The sequence below is a fragment of the Vulpes vulpes genome, chromosome 2 (assembly GCF_048418805.1).
Source record: "Vulpes vulpes isolate BD-2025 chromosome 2, VulVul3, whole genome shotgun sequence".
In the NCBI taxonomy this organism is placed as follows: Eukaryota; Metazoa; Chordata; class Mammalia; order Carnivora; family Canidae; genus Vulpes; species Vulpes vulpes.
Window position 1 is genome coordinate 163,888,536 of NC_132781.1, and position 21,061 is coordinate 163,909,596.

Genomic DNA, 21,061 nt, shown 5'->3' on the forward strand with positions numbered 1-21,061 from the left:
AATGAATGAATGAATGAATGATAGTAGCCAGCATCCCATATGGTACTTACCGTGTGGCCTTAACAAACATGTCCATCCTCACAACCACCCCATAAGCTGCTAATACTAGTACCCTCTCCATTTTACAGACCGGGATACTGAGACACAGAAGAATCCAGTAACTGGCTTAGGCTGGTTAGGAAGTGTCCGGGCCAGCACGCGAACCCTGCCCGGCACCTGGCGCTGGACGTCCGTGCTCCAGACCCACCACAACCCACCAGCCCTGACCTCCTGGGACAGCGATCGCCTACAATTACGCTAACGTGTTCTAAAAGTAGCTACGTCTTCAGGAAGATGGTGGTTTTGTTCTTGACTTTCATAGGTAAGAATAAAGAAGTGGTCTCGTGGAACATTCTAACGTGCACTATTTACTTTCAGCCTTTAAATGGGGTTCGAGTGAATCACAGAGTATGTCTACGTAGCCCTGACTGTCCTTTTAGAATAATCTGAAGTCCAAAAGGTGGCATTTTAAACAAGTTGCTATGAAAATACTGACTCCCATGGCCAAGAAATGTTAATTATCTTATAAATCATTAAATGCCTTTTCGTGAAACTTCCTGGTATTGTAACAGCCACTTATCTGACCCAAGCATATTTGAATGTGACCCCCCCATAATTTGAAAGTGAACTCATACTGTGGTTCTATCATTTAAAAAAATTAAGGGATGGAAACCTTTCTCCTTGTATGAATGTTTGAGTTCAAAGAAAGTCACGGAAAAACTGATAAATGGAAAAAAAATATGGGTGAACCATACCCACCTGAGAGCTGGCCACACGGAGTGCTCTGTCCTGCCCCGTCCTCAGCCCCACAGGGCACCGTCCCTGCCCTCACCCCACCCTCCACCGAGGCTGCTCAGCGAGCAGGAGCCAGGCTGAGCCCGGGGGCCGGGTGGGGGCCTGGTGGGGGCCCCTCCCCGCTAACCGTAGGCTCAGGGCAGCACGGCCCGGCACCTGCGCACAGCAAGCTCTCTGTAAAAGGCGGGTGAAGAGGTCCTTCCAGCGTGGGGCAACAGGTTGGGCGCTGGCTTTGGGGCCACACAACCCGGGGTTCAAGTCCAACCAGGTTTCACTCATCTACTTTCCAAAAGTGGAACGAACCTCCTCTCGCATCTGTGCCTGTTTCCCCTTTTGGGACATGGACAACGGTACCGACCTCGGAGTGCCAGAAGGACACCTAGGAGAACTTTGGGAGGCACGGAGCGAGGTGCCTGCCTCATCGTGAGTGTTCCATACGTGGTGGGCAAATTTTCGTGATTTTTTTTTTTTTTTTAAGAGAAAGAAAGAGCATGAGCAGGAGAGGCAGGAGAGACACAGAGCAGGCTCTACCCTCGGCACGGAGCCCGAGGCAGGGCTCAGTCTCACAACCCTGAGATCACCCCCCGGACTGAAATCAAGAGTCGGAGCTTAGCCAACTGCACCCCCCAGGCGCCCCCGTGATGCTAGGTTTTCAGAGTCGTGCTATGGATTTACCATCCCAGCTGTGAGAACGAGAACCACAGAGGAGTGAAGGAGAAGGGGAAGCAAACACACAGCCTTTCTCTGACCACACCTGGCACCCAAAGCAGCCAAAACCAAATCCATGGTTGGCCAGGCCGTTCTGGAAGTCCCCTGCAGGATGAGCCAGGAGCCAGAGGCTGTGAGGGGGCGGAGCTCCCCATCCTCCTCCAGGCCCTGGCCCAGGCCCCACCGTGCTGCCGCATATGCTGCAGACCCAGCTGAAATCGCAGGGGAGCCCACACCCGGGTCACTGCGGCGGGGGGCAGGGGGGGGGGGAGCGATGACGACGACTATGACCCATCAGCGGCTCTCAGAACCAGCAGATCAGCTGGCAAAGGAGTCCGATTCCGGGGCACACAGCCGGGGAGGCGGGGCAAGGAAGGGCTACTTACCATCAGGTTCCTCCTGGACCTGGCATCTGCAAAAACAAACAGAGGAGTGACTTCAGCAAGGAGGGCCCTGCCCCAGCCCACGGATGGGCGGCAGCACACTGGTCAGGCCCGCAGTCTGGAGCACAGTGGACGGCTTCAGAATCGGCGCCCACGCCTGGGCACAGAGACTCCCTTCCTGGTGCTCGCTGCGGCAACGGCAGTGGGAGAACTGGGAAGCGGCTCACCGAACTCCTGCCCCTGCCCCCACTCGACACGCACAGGAGGGGACCAGGACAGGCACACACTCCAGGCCGAGCCAAGGAGGCTTCTGCTGGCTCAGAAGTTGGTTTGTGAGGACGCCCAGAGGACCCAGCAATTGAGCGTGTGCTTTCGGCCCAGGGCGTGACCCCGGGGTCCGGGGGGGATCGAGTCCCGCCTTGGGTTCCCCACAGGGAGCCTCTTTCTCCCTCTGCCTCTCTGTGGGTCTCTCATGAATAAATAAATAACATCTTAAAAAAAAAAAAAACAAAGAAGTAATTGGTTTGTGGCTGCTGCCACTCCCTTGTAGCCCCCACGGCCTAGAGAGTCCAGAACTCCCAGAGCGCCCTGCAACCTCGCATGGAAGACCTCAGGGCTGGGTGATCATAGATGACTGATCGTGAGGGCTCTGCTGGGCCCTGCACTGGACACACCCAATGCCAATCGACCTTGGAGGCCTTTCGAGGGAGTAGGGTTTTCTATTACATGTGCCTTGTGACTACCTTCGAGCAGGACAGCTGCTCGTCATCATCCCACCACCTGCCAGCCCCCTCTGGGGGGCTCAGGAAGTGATGATTCACTGACTCTTAAGGCACAACTTTACCTCCTTGTCCCAAACCTCCACCCTCTACACCAGCGTCTCTCTCATATCAAATACGGGGCCAGGTCATGGCCAAGCATATGGTGACATTTAGCCACGGCCCACTGGTCATCTGAGAAAGCTGGAGATGGCACGCAGGCATCCGTCTACCCTGGGGCCAATCACCTCCTGTGTGTCTGGGGACACACAGCCCAGATGATCCCTGAGGAAGTCCCCTCAGAGACCTGGAATATGCTGTGCCATGTGCAGACCTGACTGGAGAAATCTGCTCTGAAAACGCCAGTGAGCTAAGTCACCTCCAGAACACTCTGACTTCAGCAGCTCGGGGACCCATGAGCCCCGAATCCTAACTGAAATGCTGAAGGCCAACCAACTGCGGTAAGATAAACAAGACAGGCGGTTTGAAAGTGCTGTGTAGACACTAGGTTAGTTTGGGGAAAACTCTTACACGTACCTTCTAAGTGACTATCAGCAGGTAAAAGTGTCTAAAGAGGAAATGAACCAGAATGACGGTCAAAAGAAGAACACATATAAAATGCCACAATTCTGGATTCTTTCTTCTTCTTCTTTTTTTTTTTTAGAGAAAAAGAGAGAGAGAGAGAGGGGCAGGGCAGACAGAGAGACAGCATCTCAAGCAGGCTCCACACCCAGCACAGGGTTCGATCTCACAGCCCTGAGATCACCACCTAAGCTGTAATTAAGAGCTGAAGGATTAACTGGCTGAGCCACCCAGGCACCCCTTCTGGAGTCTTGATTTAACAAATGCAGTTTCCTCCACCTAGTAACTGCTGCTCCCAGCAGAAGTGGTCACCTTGGGAGGCCATGGCTCATTCCTGCTAGATGGCCATTGTCTGTTACCCAAGCCACTGCTCCCTGGCCCGAAGCACATTCTTTTATCTTATTTATTTACTTATTTTAACATGATCAAGTAATATTTATTACAGGGATGCAAGGATAGTGCAACATCAACAAATCAACTGATGTGACACACTACATTAACAAAACAAAGGATAAAAATCATATGACCAGGGATCCCTGGGTGACGCAGTGGTTTGGCGCCTGCCTTTGGCCCAGGGCACGATCCTGGAGACCTGGGATCGAATCCCACATCGGGCTCCCGGTGCATGGAGCCTCCTTCTCCCTCTGCCTGTGTCTCTGCCTCTCTCTCTCTCTCTCTCTCTGTGACTATCATAAATAAATAAATAAATAAAATTAAACAAAACAAAGGATAAAAATCATATGACCAGGGATCCCTGGGTGGCGCAGTGGTTTGGCACCTGCTTTTGGCCCAGGGCGCGATCCTGGAGACCCGGGATCGAGTCCCACATCGGGCTCCCGGTGCATGGAGCCTGCTTCTCCCTCCCTCTCCCTCTGTCTCTGTCTCTCTCTCTCTGTATGACTATCATAAAAAAAAAATAAATAAAAATAGGGATCCCTGGGTGGCGCAGCGGTTTGGTGCCTGCCTTTGGCCCAGGGTGCGATCCTGGAGACCCGGGATCGAATCCCACGTCGGGTTCCCAGTGCATGGAGCCTGCTTCTCCCTCTGCCTATGTCTCTGCCTCTCTCTGTGTGACTATCATAAATAAATAAAAATATTAAAAATAAAAATAAAAATAAATAAAAAAATCATATGACCAGCTCAGCAGGAGGCACATTCTTTTAAATGATGTCTGTGAAGCCTTATGTTTGTCCTTGGAGAGGGATGTTGAGTTTTACCAACAGCCAGCGGTGAGCTGGGTGGCGGGGGAAAGAGCACAACAAAATAACAAGATAAAATAAAATAAAAATGATAAAATTCAGTCTTGGAGAGCATGTGGGTAAAAAGGAACATAGTGGTTCATGCCCTGTGAACTGGTTCCATGTTTCTCAAGAGCCATGTGGCAATGAAGACCTCACACCCTTTGACCCAGTAATCCCTCTTCAGGGACACACCCTCAGGAAATAACCCGGGAGAACACAACAAGGCCGTGCGCAGACGTGGTATTTAGAATAACCCAAAACCTGAAAACAAGCCAGATGCAAAACAATGAGGCAGCTCATCAGTCTTGAAGCAGAGGCCTTCCTGGCAGGGAACCCCCAACATAACATCACTCCACCTTCCCGGCCTTAGTCCTCGTATCTGGAAAATGGGACACATCACGCCAACTTTGGAGGGTCTTTATGAAGATTAAATGAGCCTCGAAACGTGACGGTGCCCAACGAGTAGTCACACAGGGAGCATGTGCCTTCCTGAGGTGATGAGAATGGCCGTCTCCCCCCCCCCCCCCCCCCCCCGCCAAACGCGTAACCCCGCTGTAATCAGGGGAAAATATTAGACAAATTCCAATAGAGGGGTATCCTGCACACAACTGGCCGCCCCATGCTCCTCAGAACTGCCAAGGTCATCAAAAACAGGAAAGTCAGAAAAGTCCAGAGGAGCCCGAGCAGACATGACAATTAAACGTAACGTGGTATTCTGGGGGGGAGCCTAGAATAGTAAAAAATACGGTGGGTAAACGTTAATAAACCTGGGGCACCTGGGTGGTTCAGTCGGTTAAGCGTCTGCCTCGGCTCAGGTCATGATCCCAGGGTCCTGGGGTCGAGCATCTCGTGGGGCTCCCTGCTCTGCGGGTGCGTGCCTCTCCTTTTCCCTCTACACCTTGCTCCCCTCAACTCATGGGCTCTAATAAATAAAATTTGTAAAAAAAAAAAAAAACTAATAAAAAACCCCCCCAAAACCCTAAGTAAACCTAAATAGAGTAAGGCCTTTAGTTAATAGTAAGGTATCAATATTGCCTCATTTATTGCAACAAATTAGCAGAAGATGTAAATGACGGAGGAAACTGGGCGTGGGGTACACAGGAACTCTCTGCACTAGCTTTTCAAATATTCTACAAACCTAAAACCGTTCTAAAACTTGAAGTCTGTTTAAGACTTTAAAAACTTAAATGTGAAAAAGGGACAGTGTGCAGGAGGCTGCCTGGCACGTCGTGGGCCCCGGATGTTGACGTGGCACGATGCTCTATCACCCCAAAGAGAAAACTCAGCATTTGATACCAACTCTTGGAAACAAGCATGAAATGTCAAAATCCAGAGGCACCAGCGTCTGCCTACTGCTGCGTTACAACCCATGTGTGGACTTTGATAAAGACCCAGAACAAAATGTGCCAAGGACAGAGGTCAGACTTCCTAAGTGCACTTCCGCTAAAAATGTGGCTTCAGTCCACTGGCTTCGTTTATTGGTTTCCTTGCTTTGGGGAATAACTACGATCTTCTTGTAAATGCATCTGGGACACGAGGACGTGAGTCCAGGACACACCAGGCGTCGGTGGCCTCCCTGGGACAAGTGCACGGGATCTCTGGGGCTGCTGTGAGGGCCGCTGCAGCCAGGCACCTGAGCTGTGACACCTACGCCAGAGGTCCAGTCCATCCCAGTCCCCCCCTTCAGTCGCAGCCCCCGTCTGGCCTGGAGGCCCTGCTGCTGTGGGAAGAACAGACCCGAGGAAGGAGCCTGGCACAGAGGTTCGGCCAGGCTTTGGCAACCGGCACCCCTAGGTTCTGATCGGGGCTCCCTGGAGACGTAGCTGATTCCAGAGTGAAGCAGCAAAGCACCAGGTAAGTCGGGGTCACCTTAGGAAGTGCTCAGAACAGGAAGGATGGGACCAGACGACACTGGGGGCAGCTTCAAGGGCCCCTGCCGGCCTAACGTGAACATCAAGTTAAATAATGATGGCAAGAGAATAAAAGAGAAAGCCCCGAGTCCATGCAGACAGAAGGACAGGGGAAGGAGGAGAGAGTGATGAGAAGCTGCTTATTCACAGAGCCTCGAAGTAAATCCCCGAAAGAGCTTACTGTTTGCCAAGGAGAAAAGATCAGCCTCGTGCTGGGGCAGCTGGCAGGCCCTGCTCACGTCAGGTGCTCAGAGCCGGCCATGCCCACACAGGGACTGGCGGGCACCTGGCAGGGGGGCCGCCACCACAGGAGCTCAGCGGATCCTCCCGCCTCCAAAGACGCACGACCTGACCCCCATCTCTGATCGTGAGGACGCAAGAGGCAAACCCAAGGCGAGGGACATCTGCCAACTCAGGGGTAGAATCCTCAAAAGTGGCCAGGTTGCAAACGTGATGGAAAAGACAGGAATGGACCTAGCTGGAGGGACCCAAGAGACCCGACATCCCGATGCGACACACAATCCTCAGCTGGCTTCTTCTGCTCTAAAGAACGTGGTTGGGACAAGTGAAGGAACAGAATGGGGTCTGAGAATTAGTTGGCGGCAGCACATCAGGGTGACGTCTCTGACTTTGACCGTGTCACTACATTGTGTAAAAGTACGCCCTCGTTTGTGTGAACACAGGCCAAGGTACCTGGAGATGATACGGCATCACGTCACTACCTCATCTCAGAGTTCAGAAAAGCAAGTTCTCTGTATTGTCCTTGTGACTCTTCCACCGGCTTGAAACTGCTTCAGGACAACACAAAACATTTTTCCAACTTAAACCTGCCCGAAGTAGCAGAAAAGGACTCTAGCGTCCGTGAAAACAAGAACATTAGTCAGCGTTTCTCAACCAGGCACGATTCCCACCCCCAGGCTGACACTCAGCAGCGTCGTCCCAGCCCGGAGGGGGTCTACAGACCAAGGACCCTGCCCAACCTCCCCCTACAGCCAAGGATGATCCGGCCCCACTCGTCAACAGTGTTGAGGTGAGAGGCCCTTTCGCACCCCCGAGAACAACAGAATCCTGCTCATGCTGCTTATGAACCAAGTGGCCTTCAACAAATCCCTCCACCTTCCCATGCCCCGGCTCCTCTTCTGTGAAATGGGACCAAAACCAGCAGATGTGGCGGCAGCTCTTTCTGCCCACGGGTCCCATCCTCGTGCTTTAATAAAATCACCTTTTTGCACCCCCTCCCCCCCCAAAAAAAAGTGCCTCACAGGCCCACTGTGCACATGTATGTGCTTTGTAAGCACGTGCCACGGAGGACACGTGGCGTGAAGTCAAATCAATTCAAGGGATGGCTGGTAAGCACAGGAGCCTCTGGACCGGGGGGGGGGGGGGGGGGGGGCACGCAGGCCCATCCTGCTGGCCCTGAGTCTGGAAGCTAGGGAGAGCTCGAGCCCGTCTCTGTACCCAGCACAGGGCCACCTGGACAACGACACAATGACGAGAATTCCTGAGTGAGCAAGCACGGAATGAAATCCCCTTCGCCTCCTCAGCACCCACTGCTCTGGAGGGAATTCTCAGCCTGAGCCCCGCGTGCTTATCCCGGCCTCGCCCTCCCTACATCTCAGGCCGGGGACCCAGGCCCCCCCGCCAAGGACCCGCCGGAAGCCCGAGGGCCAGAAACAGCCCCAAACAGGATGGTCGCCACTGAGTCTCAGGGCTTGGTTTCTTGTAGGTCTGGCTTCTTCAGAGAAGGTGCTGTTTTTCTCTCTCTTTCTCTGTGGCAAAACTGCCATCACGAAGGTTTGAAGAAAAAAATAAACTGACAGCAATGGAAATTCTAATACTAGAAAAATGTCAAGAAAGCAAACACAGGTTTCAATGAGACATTAAGGCTGACAGCTCATGGAAAAAGGCTTGAAACTATCAAAACACAAAAACCCCCCTTGCTAAGGGCGCACGAGCACCTGCTATGAAACTCCTCAAATTCAAAACAGGCCTCAGTGGATAAGGTCTGTGCCCCAAGTCAACAGGCGGGCTGCAGTGAGGGCCCCCGGGGCCCTGGGGAGACGGGGGGGTGGGGGGTGAGAGGGCCCTGACCAGCCTGAGGCTGCCCACCTGGTTCGTGGGTGGATACCGGAAGTGGCCAAAGCTGGAGGGCAGGAGGCAGACGTGACAGGTCTGAGCCCTCCGAGAACGCAGTCTGCAAAGTCTGGGTCTCACTGGCTGTGTGGCCCTGGCCAGTTACCCACATTTCTGAGCCTTGAGTCTTCCTGATGGAACAGGGATCATCACCCACCTCCCTGGGAGGCCCTGGGCTCACCCACTGGGGGAGCCAGCCTTGAAACCAGAAAAGGAAGCCCAGGCAATTTCTTACTCCTTCCCCTGTGATCAGGGCCCGGCACACAGTAGGTGCTCAATCAGTGCTCGTAGAGAGCTGATGAAGACCTTGCCCTGCCTGGAAAGGGCTGCACGGGAGAGAAAAGGCACTTGGCACAGATGGCTGGGACCCCACAAACACTCCAGGTGACGGCTAGAAATAAGGCAGGGGCTCTGACAGGTGGCCCGCACTAGTTGGCCTGGGATCAGAGAGCGAGGGCCAGGGAGGGCTTCAGAACAGCCTAGAAATCAGAAGGCCCAGAGATTCCTGCTGAGGAAACAGGCCACCTGTGCTCTGCAGGGCACTGGACGGGCCTCCCACGACTAGGCCCACGCCCACCCCCTGAACTAGGTCCCACTGCCCCCTTCCACAGGTGAGGAGGCTAGAGGAATGAAGAACCTTACTGAGGCCATGTGGGCCCTAAGGACCAAGATTCCAGCCCTACCAGCTGCCCTACAGACCCCTATGCACCCCCGCCCCCGGCGGCCAGCAGGGGAGGGGGCGCAGAGAGATGGGGAGGAAGGAAAGGGAGGCGCTCAGGAATGCCTGGGGGGCTGCGCCGTGGAGGAAAGGATGAAAGACAAGATGGATGTTAAGCCTTCGTGCCAGCCCGCCACCCAAACACCCGGAGAACGCTCCCACCCGCATCTCATTGCCGGGCAAGGCTGTGGAGACAGGGCGCCCCAGACCAGGGCCCAGAGCTGCTGTCTCCACGCGGCCCAAAGAGCCCCGTGGACATCTGGACACTTACCCGCAGGCTCCAGCTTGGGCCGGAAGGTCTGGACAGGGTAGCACAGGTGCAGCTCTGAAATGACAGCGCAGTCAGCTGGAGGCACCCAGGGCACAGACCCTCCAGGCTAGTGCACGGCCCCCGCCCTCCCCGGGCCCCAGGCCACATCCACTCACTCTGCTGAATCCACTTCCTGCAGGCCCTCCGGTGGCACAGGACGAAGGAGACAGAGCCCAAGACCACCACCAGGATCACAACCATCCAGAAGAGCACGGGCCCTGGAACACAGGCGGCGCTGCACCAGCTGCCCTGACGCGGGTGGGCTCTGAAGCGGACGTCACGGCAGCACCGGGGGCCCTGCCGCAAGCGCGCCGGACAGTCCTCACCCCAGACCTCACCCTAGACCATGCTCTCTTTCTCCCGGGGCACAGAAGGCACGGTGGCTGGCAGGACCCCGTCCCTCCCCGGGTGTCCACTTCCCTGTGCGGCCCTTACCCACCTGGCTCTAGGGAGCTCGTCAGGGAGGCTAAGTAGTTGGCAGAAGGGCAAACCATTTCTAGACAGTGCGAAACTGAGAAGTCGAGGGGCCAGGATGAAGCACAAGCGGTCCCAGAGCCCGCTGTCTGGGGGCCATGGAGGAGGGCACAGGCCAGGCGTGGCCCCGGGCAGCGGGGTCAGGGTGGGGCGGGCAGAGCAGTGCGGAGGCTGAGCGTGGGCTCCGGTGTGGCTCCCAGCTCCCCTGGGGGGGAAGCTCTGTGAGGGCAGGCATGGGGTCCCCTCTGCACATACGCACCTCAGCACCTGTTCCCCGAACACCCCGGGGGCACCATCACCATCTCCTTTCACAAACAAGGGACACTGAGGCTTGCAAAGAGGAACTCACTTAACCGGCGAGGGGTAAACCACAAGAACCACGCTTGGGCCGGGCCCGGCCCGGGGGGCAGCTCCAGCTCCCACGCGCTTAACCACTATCTGGACTTTTTTGTTTTGTTTTGTTTTTTACAACTTAAGTGAGTACTTGTTCCTTTTTTCCTTTTGTCCCTTATGAAGATCGTGTATCGGGTTACCGTTAGGTCCACGTTCAGATGTTAAAAAGCGGTACGTGCCACGTGTGGGCTTCTCAAACCTCCCTGTGCAGCAGGCCCCGGGACCATGTTAAGATACAGACCGAGGCTGGGGGCAGCTGGGAGCCCGCCCTGGCTCTTCAGGGAGCTCGGGCCACGCGGGGCTGCGCTCTGCGGACGGCTGGCCGGAGGGCGGCTGCCACCTGCTGTTTGATGCTAGGACTGCAAGCCCCGAAGGGGGGGGGGCTTGGCGGGTCGAGGAGCCAGGGCTGTGCCAGGGACAGGACCACACTGCGTCCTGCCCTGCGGGCCACGTGGCGAGACGGTTTCACAGGCGACTAAGGAGGCTCAAAGGGATTAAGCAATAGTCAAGGTCATGTCTTCGCTCACCGGTACTTTCTGAGGGCTGGTTATGAGCCTGGGGGATGAGGCTGTGAATCCAATCCCGGCCCCTAACCGAGGCACGGCGCCCGCCCAACAGGCCAGAAACCTGGGATGAGCCTTGGGCTCCCCCCCGCCCAGAGAGAAGCCTCCCCCCACCCCACCCCCCCCCCGGGCCCTCTGAGAGCCAGACCCTCTTTCTGGGAGGCCGTCGTTACCTGAAACCAGAACGGGCTTCCCGGTGGAGGAGAACGAGACAGGAGTGCTAGTTGATATGGAGGGGTCTCCCCAGGCGTGGGTGATGGGCCCCCCACGCTCCTTACTGGGCTGGGGGTCTACCGTGGGGACCAGAGAGGCAGTGGTGCTGTCAGGAGAGAAGGCAGAGACGGGTGGTTGAGACCCAGTGGGAAGCGTGTGCTCAGGAATCGTCCCCGGGGGCGCCAGCACAGGGCAGGCACACAGCCTCCAGAGTGACCCATCACCTCGGCACACAGATCCAGCCCAGGCCCACCTCCACCTCCACCTCCAGCCTGGCGGCCCCCAAAAGAGCCAGGGAGTCACCTGGTGGGCGCCGTGCTGTCGTCTGGGTTGATGCTGCACGCAGGGTGGGCCTCGGGGGCAGGCAGCTCATGGGGAGCAGCCCTCTCAGCTGTACCTGCAGGGACAGGGCTTAGAGTTGGTGTCAAGGAGCCCTGCCCAGCAGGACTGGTAACTTCCAGGGGCGCCTGGTGCTCAGTGGGGTAAGCGTCTGCCTTTGGCTCATGTCATGACCCCAGGATCCTGGGATGGAGCCGTGTCAGGCTCCCTGCTCAGCGGGACGTTTGCTTCTCCCTCTCTGTCCCCTCCCTTCTCTCTCAAAATAAAATCTTAAAAAAAAAAAAAAAAAAAAGGTAACTTCCAGAAGACAGCCGGGTGAGGCCAGGAGGACGCTGCAGCCCAGGAGACCCAGGCTGGTGTCCTGAGCCTCTTTCCTCCTTTCCCTCCCTCCTTTTTTCTGTCCATGCAACAACTCTCTAACGAGCACCTACTATGTTCCGGGGACTGTGCCGGGAGCTGGGACGTGGCACTAACTCAGAGAGACAGGATCCCTACCTACGTCAGAGGCTCACAGGCGTGGGAGGGCCCACAGACGTGACACAGGTGTCACACAAAGGCACGTGGGCTCCGTGTAACAGGGGGATCCACCTCGTCCGACTGGGCAGGCTTCCCTGAGGGGGATGTCGCCGGGGTGTCTGGGGGGCTATCTACGCAGAGGAAACAGAAGGCGGGGCGCCCCATAGGTTGGGGAGGGAGGAGACCGAGGGCCTGGGAGAGGCTGGTGAGCAGCCGTGTTAAAACATGTACACGACTGTCCACAGCAGTGCTCTTCACAGCAGCCAAAAAAGGGGAAACACCCAAATGTCCATCAACTGGTAAATGGACAGACCATATCTGTACCAGAATATCACGTGGCGATAAGGCTACCGCGTGCGTGAGCCTCAAAAGTACGATGCACAGTGGAAGAAACCTGACACAGACACGTGTTCTGGAACTGTCCAGAAAAGGTTAATCTGGAGGGACAGAGAGTAGGATCGGTGCTTGTCCGGTGGGGACGCCAGTGGGGACTGACACAGGGACTGACCACTAAAGGTGTGAGGCTTCTCAGATCGTGGGGAGGGGTTTACAACTCCGTTCATGTCTTTACAATCACTGAATTACACACGTAAAACTGGTACGTTCTGTGGTCTGTCAAACGTACTGCAATAAAGTTGTTCTTAAAAATTAGGCCTTCCTCCCCAAAGCAAGGATTTAATTAGCAAAGGGACGGGTCAGCGTGGTGGATCACGTCACGGTCCACCTCCTCAGCTGGGGAAGGCGTCTGTGTTCCCGCCTCACCGAAGCCCCGCGACTCGTAAGGTCCGGGGAGCCGATGGAAGTCACGGCGCCTGCTCCCAGCCTGGGCCGTTCTGCATTCCAGCGCGGCCGGGACGGGAGGGCGCTGCGCTCCCCAGCGGTCCCAGACGTAGGAGAAGCACTCAGAGCGAGCCCAAACCAACCCCGCGAACCCAGGCAAGACGGCAGGCCCCCAGCGGAGCCCCGGGGGAGAGCTGAACCCTGAAACGTCCACGCAGCTTGTCACCCGCTATCCCTGCGGCGAGAGCTGGCTGAGACACGCAGGTGTGTGGCTCAAAAGACCAAAGTGGAAAAGCTGCGCCTCATCTCTAGCCAACTGTGATCCTACAGGAAGGTGGCTTGGTGGCTCTAGACCTTCTGATTTCATCTCAAAGGGAAACCTAATAAATACACATAAATAAACGGACTTAAATACTACCTCCTGAGAGTTAAACACAGCCTCGATTTTTAGCCAAATTCCTTTCTTTTGAAATCAACTGTATTAAGGCATAGTTTATATGGAAGAAAATGTCCCCTCTGTGGTATAGTCTGACGGGTTCTGGAGAATGTATCCTTCCAAGTAGCTATACTTCCATTCAAGGTCTAGAACATTCTAGCCGTCCCAGAAGGCTCCCTAGGGTCCTTCTGCCATAAATCCTCCTCCCACATTCAGGCAACCACTGGTCTGCTTTGTATCATTACAGATTAGTTTGCCTGTTTTAGGATCTCATTGGATGGAACCAGGCAGTCTGTACTTTCCGGGGTCTGGCTTCTTTCTCTCGGCTTCCTTCTCTCAGCACAGTATTTCTCAAGTCCACTTACGTCGCGCGGAGCGGTCCTCCAGTGGAGAGCGGTTCCACCGTTTATTATCCGCTCACCAGCTGCTGGACGTCTGGGTCGTTTGCAGCCTGAAGCTACTCCCGGCTAACGAGAGCGCCTTGAACGTTCCCGCACAAATCTGGGAGGACGGGTAACTTCATCGCCCTTGCGTACTTCGGAGGGGAAAGGCTGTGTCACTGTGCTGACCAGAGGGAATGTCTTTGAGATCCATTCAGAGACGGTCTCCTCTGATCTGACCCAGCTCCCTGTTTCTACAGATGGGAGAGAACCACAGAGCCCGAGCTGGAGCCAGAAGGCAGGGCTCCTGCGCACACTCCACCGGACCACGCCACCTCCCCCCGGGCCGAGCACACTCCTGCAAGTTTATGATTAACTGCCTCCCTAGGGTCACGAAAACCGGCCCCATCTGAAGTAGGTCACACGCAACCACGTCCCTCTCCACCGTGTCCCCGGTGGCAGCACCCCTCCTCGGATGTGGCACAAAGCAAGTATCTCAGCCACACTCATTTCCCTTCTAAAAAGCTCTCGTGATGCTTCTCAGACTTTTCCTTAAACACTCTGAAGAGAAAGCGAGGCAAGGATTAATTTCCTTCTTGGATTAGCAGGGTCCTGAGGAACTCTCCTCTTTCGGGGAGGGTCTCCGAACAGATGCTGTCTTTCCTCATGGTCACCAGACTATAACCTGACTTACTGAGGCCCGCAGGCTTTAGTAGGCTTTCCTTTACGAGGAAGATGATATGATTTGTCACAACAATTTCTATTTATTTGCAAATCAGTATTTGATTTGCATTTAAGATGTCATTGTTGTCACTAAGAGTTGACCTGGAGGGGGCTGGAGGTGTCCTCAAGTTCCAACACACCACCTGCGGCTACTACCCCTGGGTAGCACCATGAGGAGAGAGCCCTCTGGCCTCTAAGGCAGCCCTGTCTGAGCTCCCACAGGAACACCTGCTGCAAGCCAGCAACAGATCTGCAGTCCTGGGGCGCCTGGCGGATCAGCTGGTTAAGCACCTGCCTTTGGCTCAGGTCATGATCCTGGAGTCCTGGAGTCCTGGGTTCCTGGGACCAAGCCCCAAGTTGGGCTTCCTGCTCAGCAGGGAGTTTACTTGTCCCTTCCCTCTTCCCCTCCTCCCCACCCCGACTTGTGCCCCCTTGTTTCCCTATTTGAGAGAGAGAGTGTGTGAGTGCGTAAACAGGGGGGAAAGGCAGAGGGAGCACTAGGCTGATACAGGACTCAATCCAGGACACCGAGATTTCAGGGCCCCGAGATCATGACCTGAGCCGAAAGCAGATGCTTAACCAAGCCACCCCGGTGCCCCAATAAACAAAATCTTAAAAAAAAAAAAAAAAAAAAAAAGGACTGTCCTTCTCTAAGTGGAGAAGGTGGCCCCAGTGCTCCCTGGGTGCCTCTGGACCTCTGCATGTATCATACCTCCCCTTAGCCTCCTCCTTTGTCCCTGGTTTAGTGACCCTCCCCTTTTCCTCCTCCTTTAAGTCTGGAGATGAACAGAAGGTATTGTCTAGCCCCTACTTAGTCTGCCTGTGTTCTCTGGCAAGGGCCACTGAAAGAGGAAAAAAAAAAAAAAGAAAAAGAAACTACCCACTCTTAATCCCAACTTAGAACTAAAAAGGGTATTATTTACCAGACAAAAATACTTCTCTTTAAATCCAAACACCTGATCCTTGGGCCATGGGAATGACAATGGTCTTAGCATCAAGGCCAAAATGGATTCTCTTTTTGTGCATCCAGTAAGTGCTTAAAATCTGATGAAATTTTTATCTTCATATTTGGAGTGCTAATTTCTTGTCAGCTTTTTATTTTCCCTAGAGTTAAAAACGATGTGCCTTCATATCATCAAGTTTCTCAAACGTACTACTCCTGAAGTTCACTGCAATTCTTTCATTCATTCCTGCAGACGAGACAACTGACTGGAGCCCTCCTCCATTCATCTGTTCTTACCTGGCTCAACTGGTCTGCAATACAGCTGTCATTCTGGGACTCCTCTGCTCTCCTGGGATAGAGTCACTAGACAGAGTTTTCTAGATTCAGGGCTTTTTTGTTTTTAGCCCCTCATTTAGCCAGATAACATCTTCAAGTAACTTTCTGAGAAGACACATGAGGAAAATCTTTCTGCCCTTTTACGTCTGAAAATGTTTTGGGCTTTTTTCTGCTTTCAAACTTAATTGTATCCTAATCAAATAGAAAATTCTAGGTTCACAACTAAGGAGTTGCTGATGTGGTCTGGTAGAGAGTACTCCAGGCTGGAACTCAGGATCCTCGTGGTCCAGCTCCAGCTCTGCCTGAATGATTCTCTCCATCTGTAAAACTAGGTGGTAAGGTCAGATCATAGGTAGTGGCAGGCTTTGAATTGGCCCTCAAAGACGTTCTGTGCGGCCAGCACCGTGACCATCTCCTGGGTATTTACTCATGACAGACAAAAAGATACGTTTTACACAGAGTTGTACAAGAATTTTTGTGATTGCTTTATTCATAATAGCTCCAAACTGGAAATAACCCAAATGTCTGTCAACTAGAGAATAAATACATCTATTACGGTGTGGGTCACCTTCACTCATCCTGCTCTGCTCTTAGTAGGTCCTTTCGATCTGAAGTCTCATATTTTTCAGGTCAAGTATACAAGGAAAGTTGGGGCACTGCTGTGGGTACAAGGCCTGGAAGCCACAATGACCAGGTCAAGAGGTCCATGAGAAATGAGAATGCAGAAGACCCAAGGCTTGGGGTACGGGGTGCATGGAGGGAATTATGGCACTTCTGCTGACATGAGGCCTGGAGCGCACCAGTGTCCCTACTGGGAGGGTCACACCAAGGTGATCACCAGATCCAGGCTGGGGCTGTGAGGCTGCCCAGGGACTGTCCACTCTGGGGCAGGGCACAACCAGATGGCCCCATCCATGTGTCCTGCTGACAGAGTGCACAGTAAGAGCAAGAAAAAGCAAATGCAGCCACAAGAAGCCTCCTTCCTGCAGTGGCTCCCCAGTGCCCTGACACCGGCAAAGCTTAGCGTCATGTTCACTAGGGGAAACCGTGGAGAGTCCCGTCCTTTACTGCGCAGCCGGTGGCTGACGGAGAGGTAAGAGCTGAGAGGCAGTACCTGGTACCAAGCACACTTTCTAAAAGCCTTTTTTTTGTCCTCTTCTCTTATGGTCTCTTTTTCACAGCATTCTGTTCTCTCTGCCACGGATGCAGCAAGTTCTTGAATTTTTCTGTGGAAGCTAATTTAAATTTTTAGACTTCTATTCCTATTTCTAATGCAATTTCTATTGCTTCATTCACAGTCAGTTTTTCTGTTAATGTGTCTTGCTATTCTTTTTCACGCTGCTGGTTTTGTCAGTCTGAAGAGCTTTACTGCTCACTCACACTTACTTAGAAGGAGTGTGAATATTCCAGTAGCTGGTGGGGTCTCTTCCGCTGCGGTGGTAGCATGTCCTTTCCACAGCGGGTCTCTTCCCCGAGGAGGAGGTCCACCTGGGAGACTCTGGGCCCGTGGTGGGGAGCGTGGGCTGGCACTTCAGGGGGACTTAGCAGGGGTAGCCTATCAACAGGCTGTACCCCCCAAATACACACCCCAACAGGGCTTTACACCACGGTGGCAGCACCGCACCAGCAGCCCTATGTTTCTCCAGATATTCCTTCAGTGTCTGCAGCCAAGGAGTTGATGATTTTCACCAGAGGATGAAAACCCAGGCACCATCTGTTCACACTGGTCGGTGTCTGTGGAATACCATTGTCCCGAGTATTTAGTTTTTATTTTCAAGATGAAGCTGCAGCGCACTGCATTTTTCAGTTCTCTGCTTTGCTCCCATCCTTCAGTTCACTGCCTGCCCTGAGCTCAGAGCTTCTGTGGGGTCTTAAGAGCAAGTTACCGCTTACTTTTCCTGCAGCATTCATGGAGCAAACTCCAGGGGCAGCTTCCTTCTGATTTCATTGGTCACCACCCTTCCATCTGTGCTCCACCTTCTAGAAATTTGTTGAAATCTCTTGTGTGCTAATTAGCCTCTCCCCCCACTCCCCCACCATCAAGAGTATGTATTTTTCTGCACTCTGGCATATGTCTACCACCTTATTTTGTTTTCTCTTGTTGCCCTTTTTAAAGTAAGTTCTACACCCAACATGGGGTTCAAACTCCCAACCCTGAGATCATGAGTCACAGGCTCTACCGAGTCAGCCAGGCATCTCAAATGTCTACCACCTTGAGTTGGAGCCATCTTCAAAAATTTCATATTGCTCTATCTTGAGTCAACGAAATGGCCTTTCAAACAAGTCAAGATTTTACTAGCCTAACAATTTCAGAAGGAAGAATTTTTTAAAAAAATTATCAGAATCTCTTACCAAAATGCCAAACCTAGATTTTTTTTTTTAAGTTTATTTGTATTTTTTAGTAATCTCAATGTGGGGGTTAAACTCACAATCCCAAGATTAAGTGTTACATGCTCTTCAAACTGAGCCACCCAGGTACCCCCCCCCCCCCCCCCGCATCTAGATTTTATTCCACTTACCTGATATAACTGTTAAAACAAAACCAAGGCCCAAACCTAACCTATAGTAACAGCCAGGGCTGAAGATCATTTGCCCAATTGGGGGTGCAGAGAAGTTCAGCTACAGGAGCACTGACTTCAGCCCCTTGGTTGGAGGTGCAGAAAGCTTACCCTGGGGTTTGGTGACCATCCCTGGTGGGCAGATGGGGTGGGTGATACAGCGAGCACAGGAGTTGGTGGCTGAGGTGGCACAGAACATGCCAGGCCGACATTCACAGACGCGAGAGGAGTTCCATGTACAAGGAGTCTTCTCCACCAGGTCATCTAAGGGACAGAGAAGGGTCATGAGGAGGGATCTGGAATGACAAGGGCAGGGGGTCCAGAGAACCCCCAGGAGGGCAGAGACGCATTTGCCCAGAAGCAAACACGCATGTGACTATTTGTTGAGCAGATCTTTTGGCATGCTCAGAACAGGCCGAGTGAAAGAAGGCAAAAAAAAAAAAAAAAAAAGCATACTATATGATAATACTGATAGAAAATGCTAGGAAGTGCAAACACTTCCACAGTGACAGAAAGCAGAATGATTGCCTGGGAATGGAGGCAGGGTGTGCACACCGGTGGGAGAGATGATGATAAGGAACACAAGCAAACTTTCTGGGGAGACCATTCATCATTTTCCTTGATTGTGGTGATGGTTTCACAGCTGCACACGTCAAAATGTACCACGTGGCACACTTTTCACATGTGCATTGCACTGCACGGCAATCATACTGCATTAAACGTGTTAAAAAAAAATAATCCAGAGAGCAGGGTGAGTGGGCATAGGTAAAGATGAAGCCACACTGACCATGACTTGATAAAATTCTTCAAAACTGGGTGAAGTCCATGACCATTCCTGATTCTACTTCTGAATTTGTTTGAAATTTTCAATAATGGGGCTCCTGGTGGCTCAGTCCGTTAAACATCTGCCTTTGGCTCAGGTCCTGGGATCGAGTCCCATATCGGGCTCTCTGCTCAGTGGGGAGTCTGCTTCTCCCCTGCCCCTCACCCCACTCGTGCTCTCTCAAATGAATAAAATCTTATTTAAAAAAAAAAAGAAATTTCCAATGATAAAAAGGGTTTTTTCCCCAAAATAAAAGAAGTATTAGAGGTTTTATTTAAAAAAAAAATACTACAGTAATGCACTTACATGTGCTTGGGAATATTTTATGCGCTCTAAATGGGTGAAAAATAGTCACCACGTTAGTAGATGAGACAAATGTGACTTGCTCAGGAGGACTTCTCTCAGTCAGCAGGATACTTAAGAGACCTCAAATGGTAAAGGACCTCACAGCCTCTTCCTGAAACCTCCAGAGAGTGGGACCTGGGGAGGATTTGGGGAATTTGCGTGGAGGGCAAGAGTGAGCTCAACAGTGAGAGAGAGGACTTGGGACAGTGACAGCTATTATCAGGATTATAGCTAGTAATATCATGAAGTGTGCACAGGGCAGTATTAATACCACGGAGTGGGGAGGACACCCGCGTGGATCAGTTAAGCAGCTGACCCTTGGTTTCAGCTCAGGTCATGATCTCAGAGACGTGGGATCAAGCCCCATGCGGGGCTCTGCGCTCAGTAGGGAGTCTGCTTGAGATGCTCTCCCTCTCCTCCTCCTCCTTCCCCACTCCACGCGCACACACACACACACACACTCTTTCTCTCTCTAAATAAATAAATAAAAATTATTAAAAATATCTTGAGAGCAAGCAAGGCGGTAGCAATACCACCAAGTGCATGGGGTACCATTCTTAGCCCTCTGCCCAGATTAACCTAGTTTAACCTATTTAATTCCTACAACAGCTCTCTGAGAGAATGCTATTACCATGCCCATTGCAAATGAAGAAACTGAGGCACAGAGACGTTAAGAAACGTGCTAGTGTTTCCAAGCTGCAAACTTAGAGCCAAGATTCGAACCGAAGCTCCTGGGCTCCAGAGTCTGCTCTTACCCCCGTAGCCTACCGACTGCTGCACAGGACTTTTGCCCTTTCAGCTGAAGGACTTCTCGGACCCAGAGCCACCTCTTGTGTCTCTATATGACCTGGTGGCTACGACAGATTGCATTTTTTCCAAAAATGGCCAGAACAGCATTTCCAGCCCGGTGTGTTCTTCCAGACCTCTGCCACTTGCCCATCGAGAAGCCTGATTCCTCGCTTTCCACGGACTCTGGTGGGGTTCGTGACTGCCTCAAGAGGCACAAACTGGCACAAGTCACGCCGTGTGACTTCAGAGGCAGGTTCAGAGAAGGGACAGGGCTTGTCTGCACCCCTGCCCCATCCTTGGGGTCCAGCGCCAGGCCTTGGGGAGGCCCCACATGAGCCACACAGAGGCTGACACGGAGAGCAATTGAGGCCCCCCGCAGCAGCAGGCACCAGCCCCAGCCCCAGCCCCATGAATGGAAATGCTTTCAGAGGATTCCCACCTCCGTCTTCACATTTTACAGCTGAAACCCCAGACCCGTGGAGCAGAGAGCGGCCACCCCACAGCACCGCGTCTGGACTCTGACCCGTGGAACCCTTTAGTACAGTGAATGGCTTGTTGCTCGCCACCAAGTTTTAGACAACTTGCTACGTGGCTTAGTACCTGGAACGGTGGCCCCCAGGGATAACAAGCAGCGTTCTTTCTCTGGCCTCGACTTCAGCCAGGATGAGAAAGCAACCTTGGACGAGGACACGTAGTCCCGGTTCCCCTCTCTGGTGGCCTCTGTGAGTGGGCTGGGACCGCGACCAGCCAGGGCCTTCCGGGGCCTGGCAGCTTCCCCTGCCCTGCGTGGCCCTCACAGACGTCATGGGGCAGCTGGTGGTGCTGTGAGGCTGTGGTGAGCTGGCCGCGTACACGGCAGTCACCCGGTAAGTG

The 21,061-nt window shown here is 53.2% G+C and overlaps 1 protein-coding gene across 5 annotated transcripts in view; it reads right to left on the reverse strand.

The window, feature by feature from the left end:
* The window catches only part of TNFRSF8 (TNF receptor superfamily member 8), a 58,908-nt gene that overhangs the window by 5,419 nt on the left and 32,428 nt on the right, over window positions 1–21,061 (reverse strand). For all 5 annotated transcript variants that reach the window (XM_072751167.1, XM_072751168.1, XM_072751169.1 and 2 more), the window contains 6 exons: window positions 18,343–18,495; window positions 11,524–11,617; window positions 11,181–11,326; window positions 9,694–9,795; window positions 9,539–9,592; window positions 1,929–1,954 (listed from right to left, as the gene is read on the reverse strand). In XM_072751167.1, coding sequence (XP_072607268.1) covers window positions 1,929–1,954; window positions 9,539–9,592; window positions 9,694–9,795; window positions 11,181–11,326; window positions 11,524–11,617; window positions 18,343–18,495 — 575 coding nt within the window. The remainder of the gene's footprint in view (window positions 1–1,928; window positions 1,955–9,538; window positions 9,593–9,693; window positions 9,796–11,180; window positions 11,327–11,523; window positions 11,618–18,342; window positions 18,496–21,061) is intronic.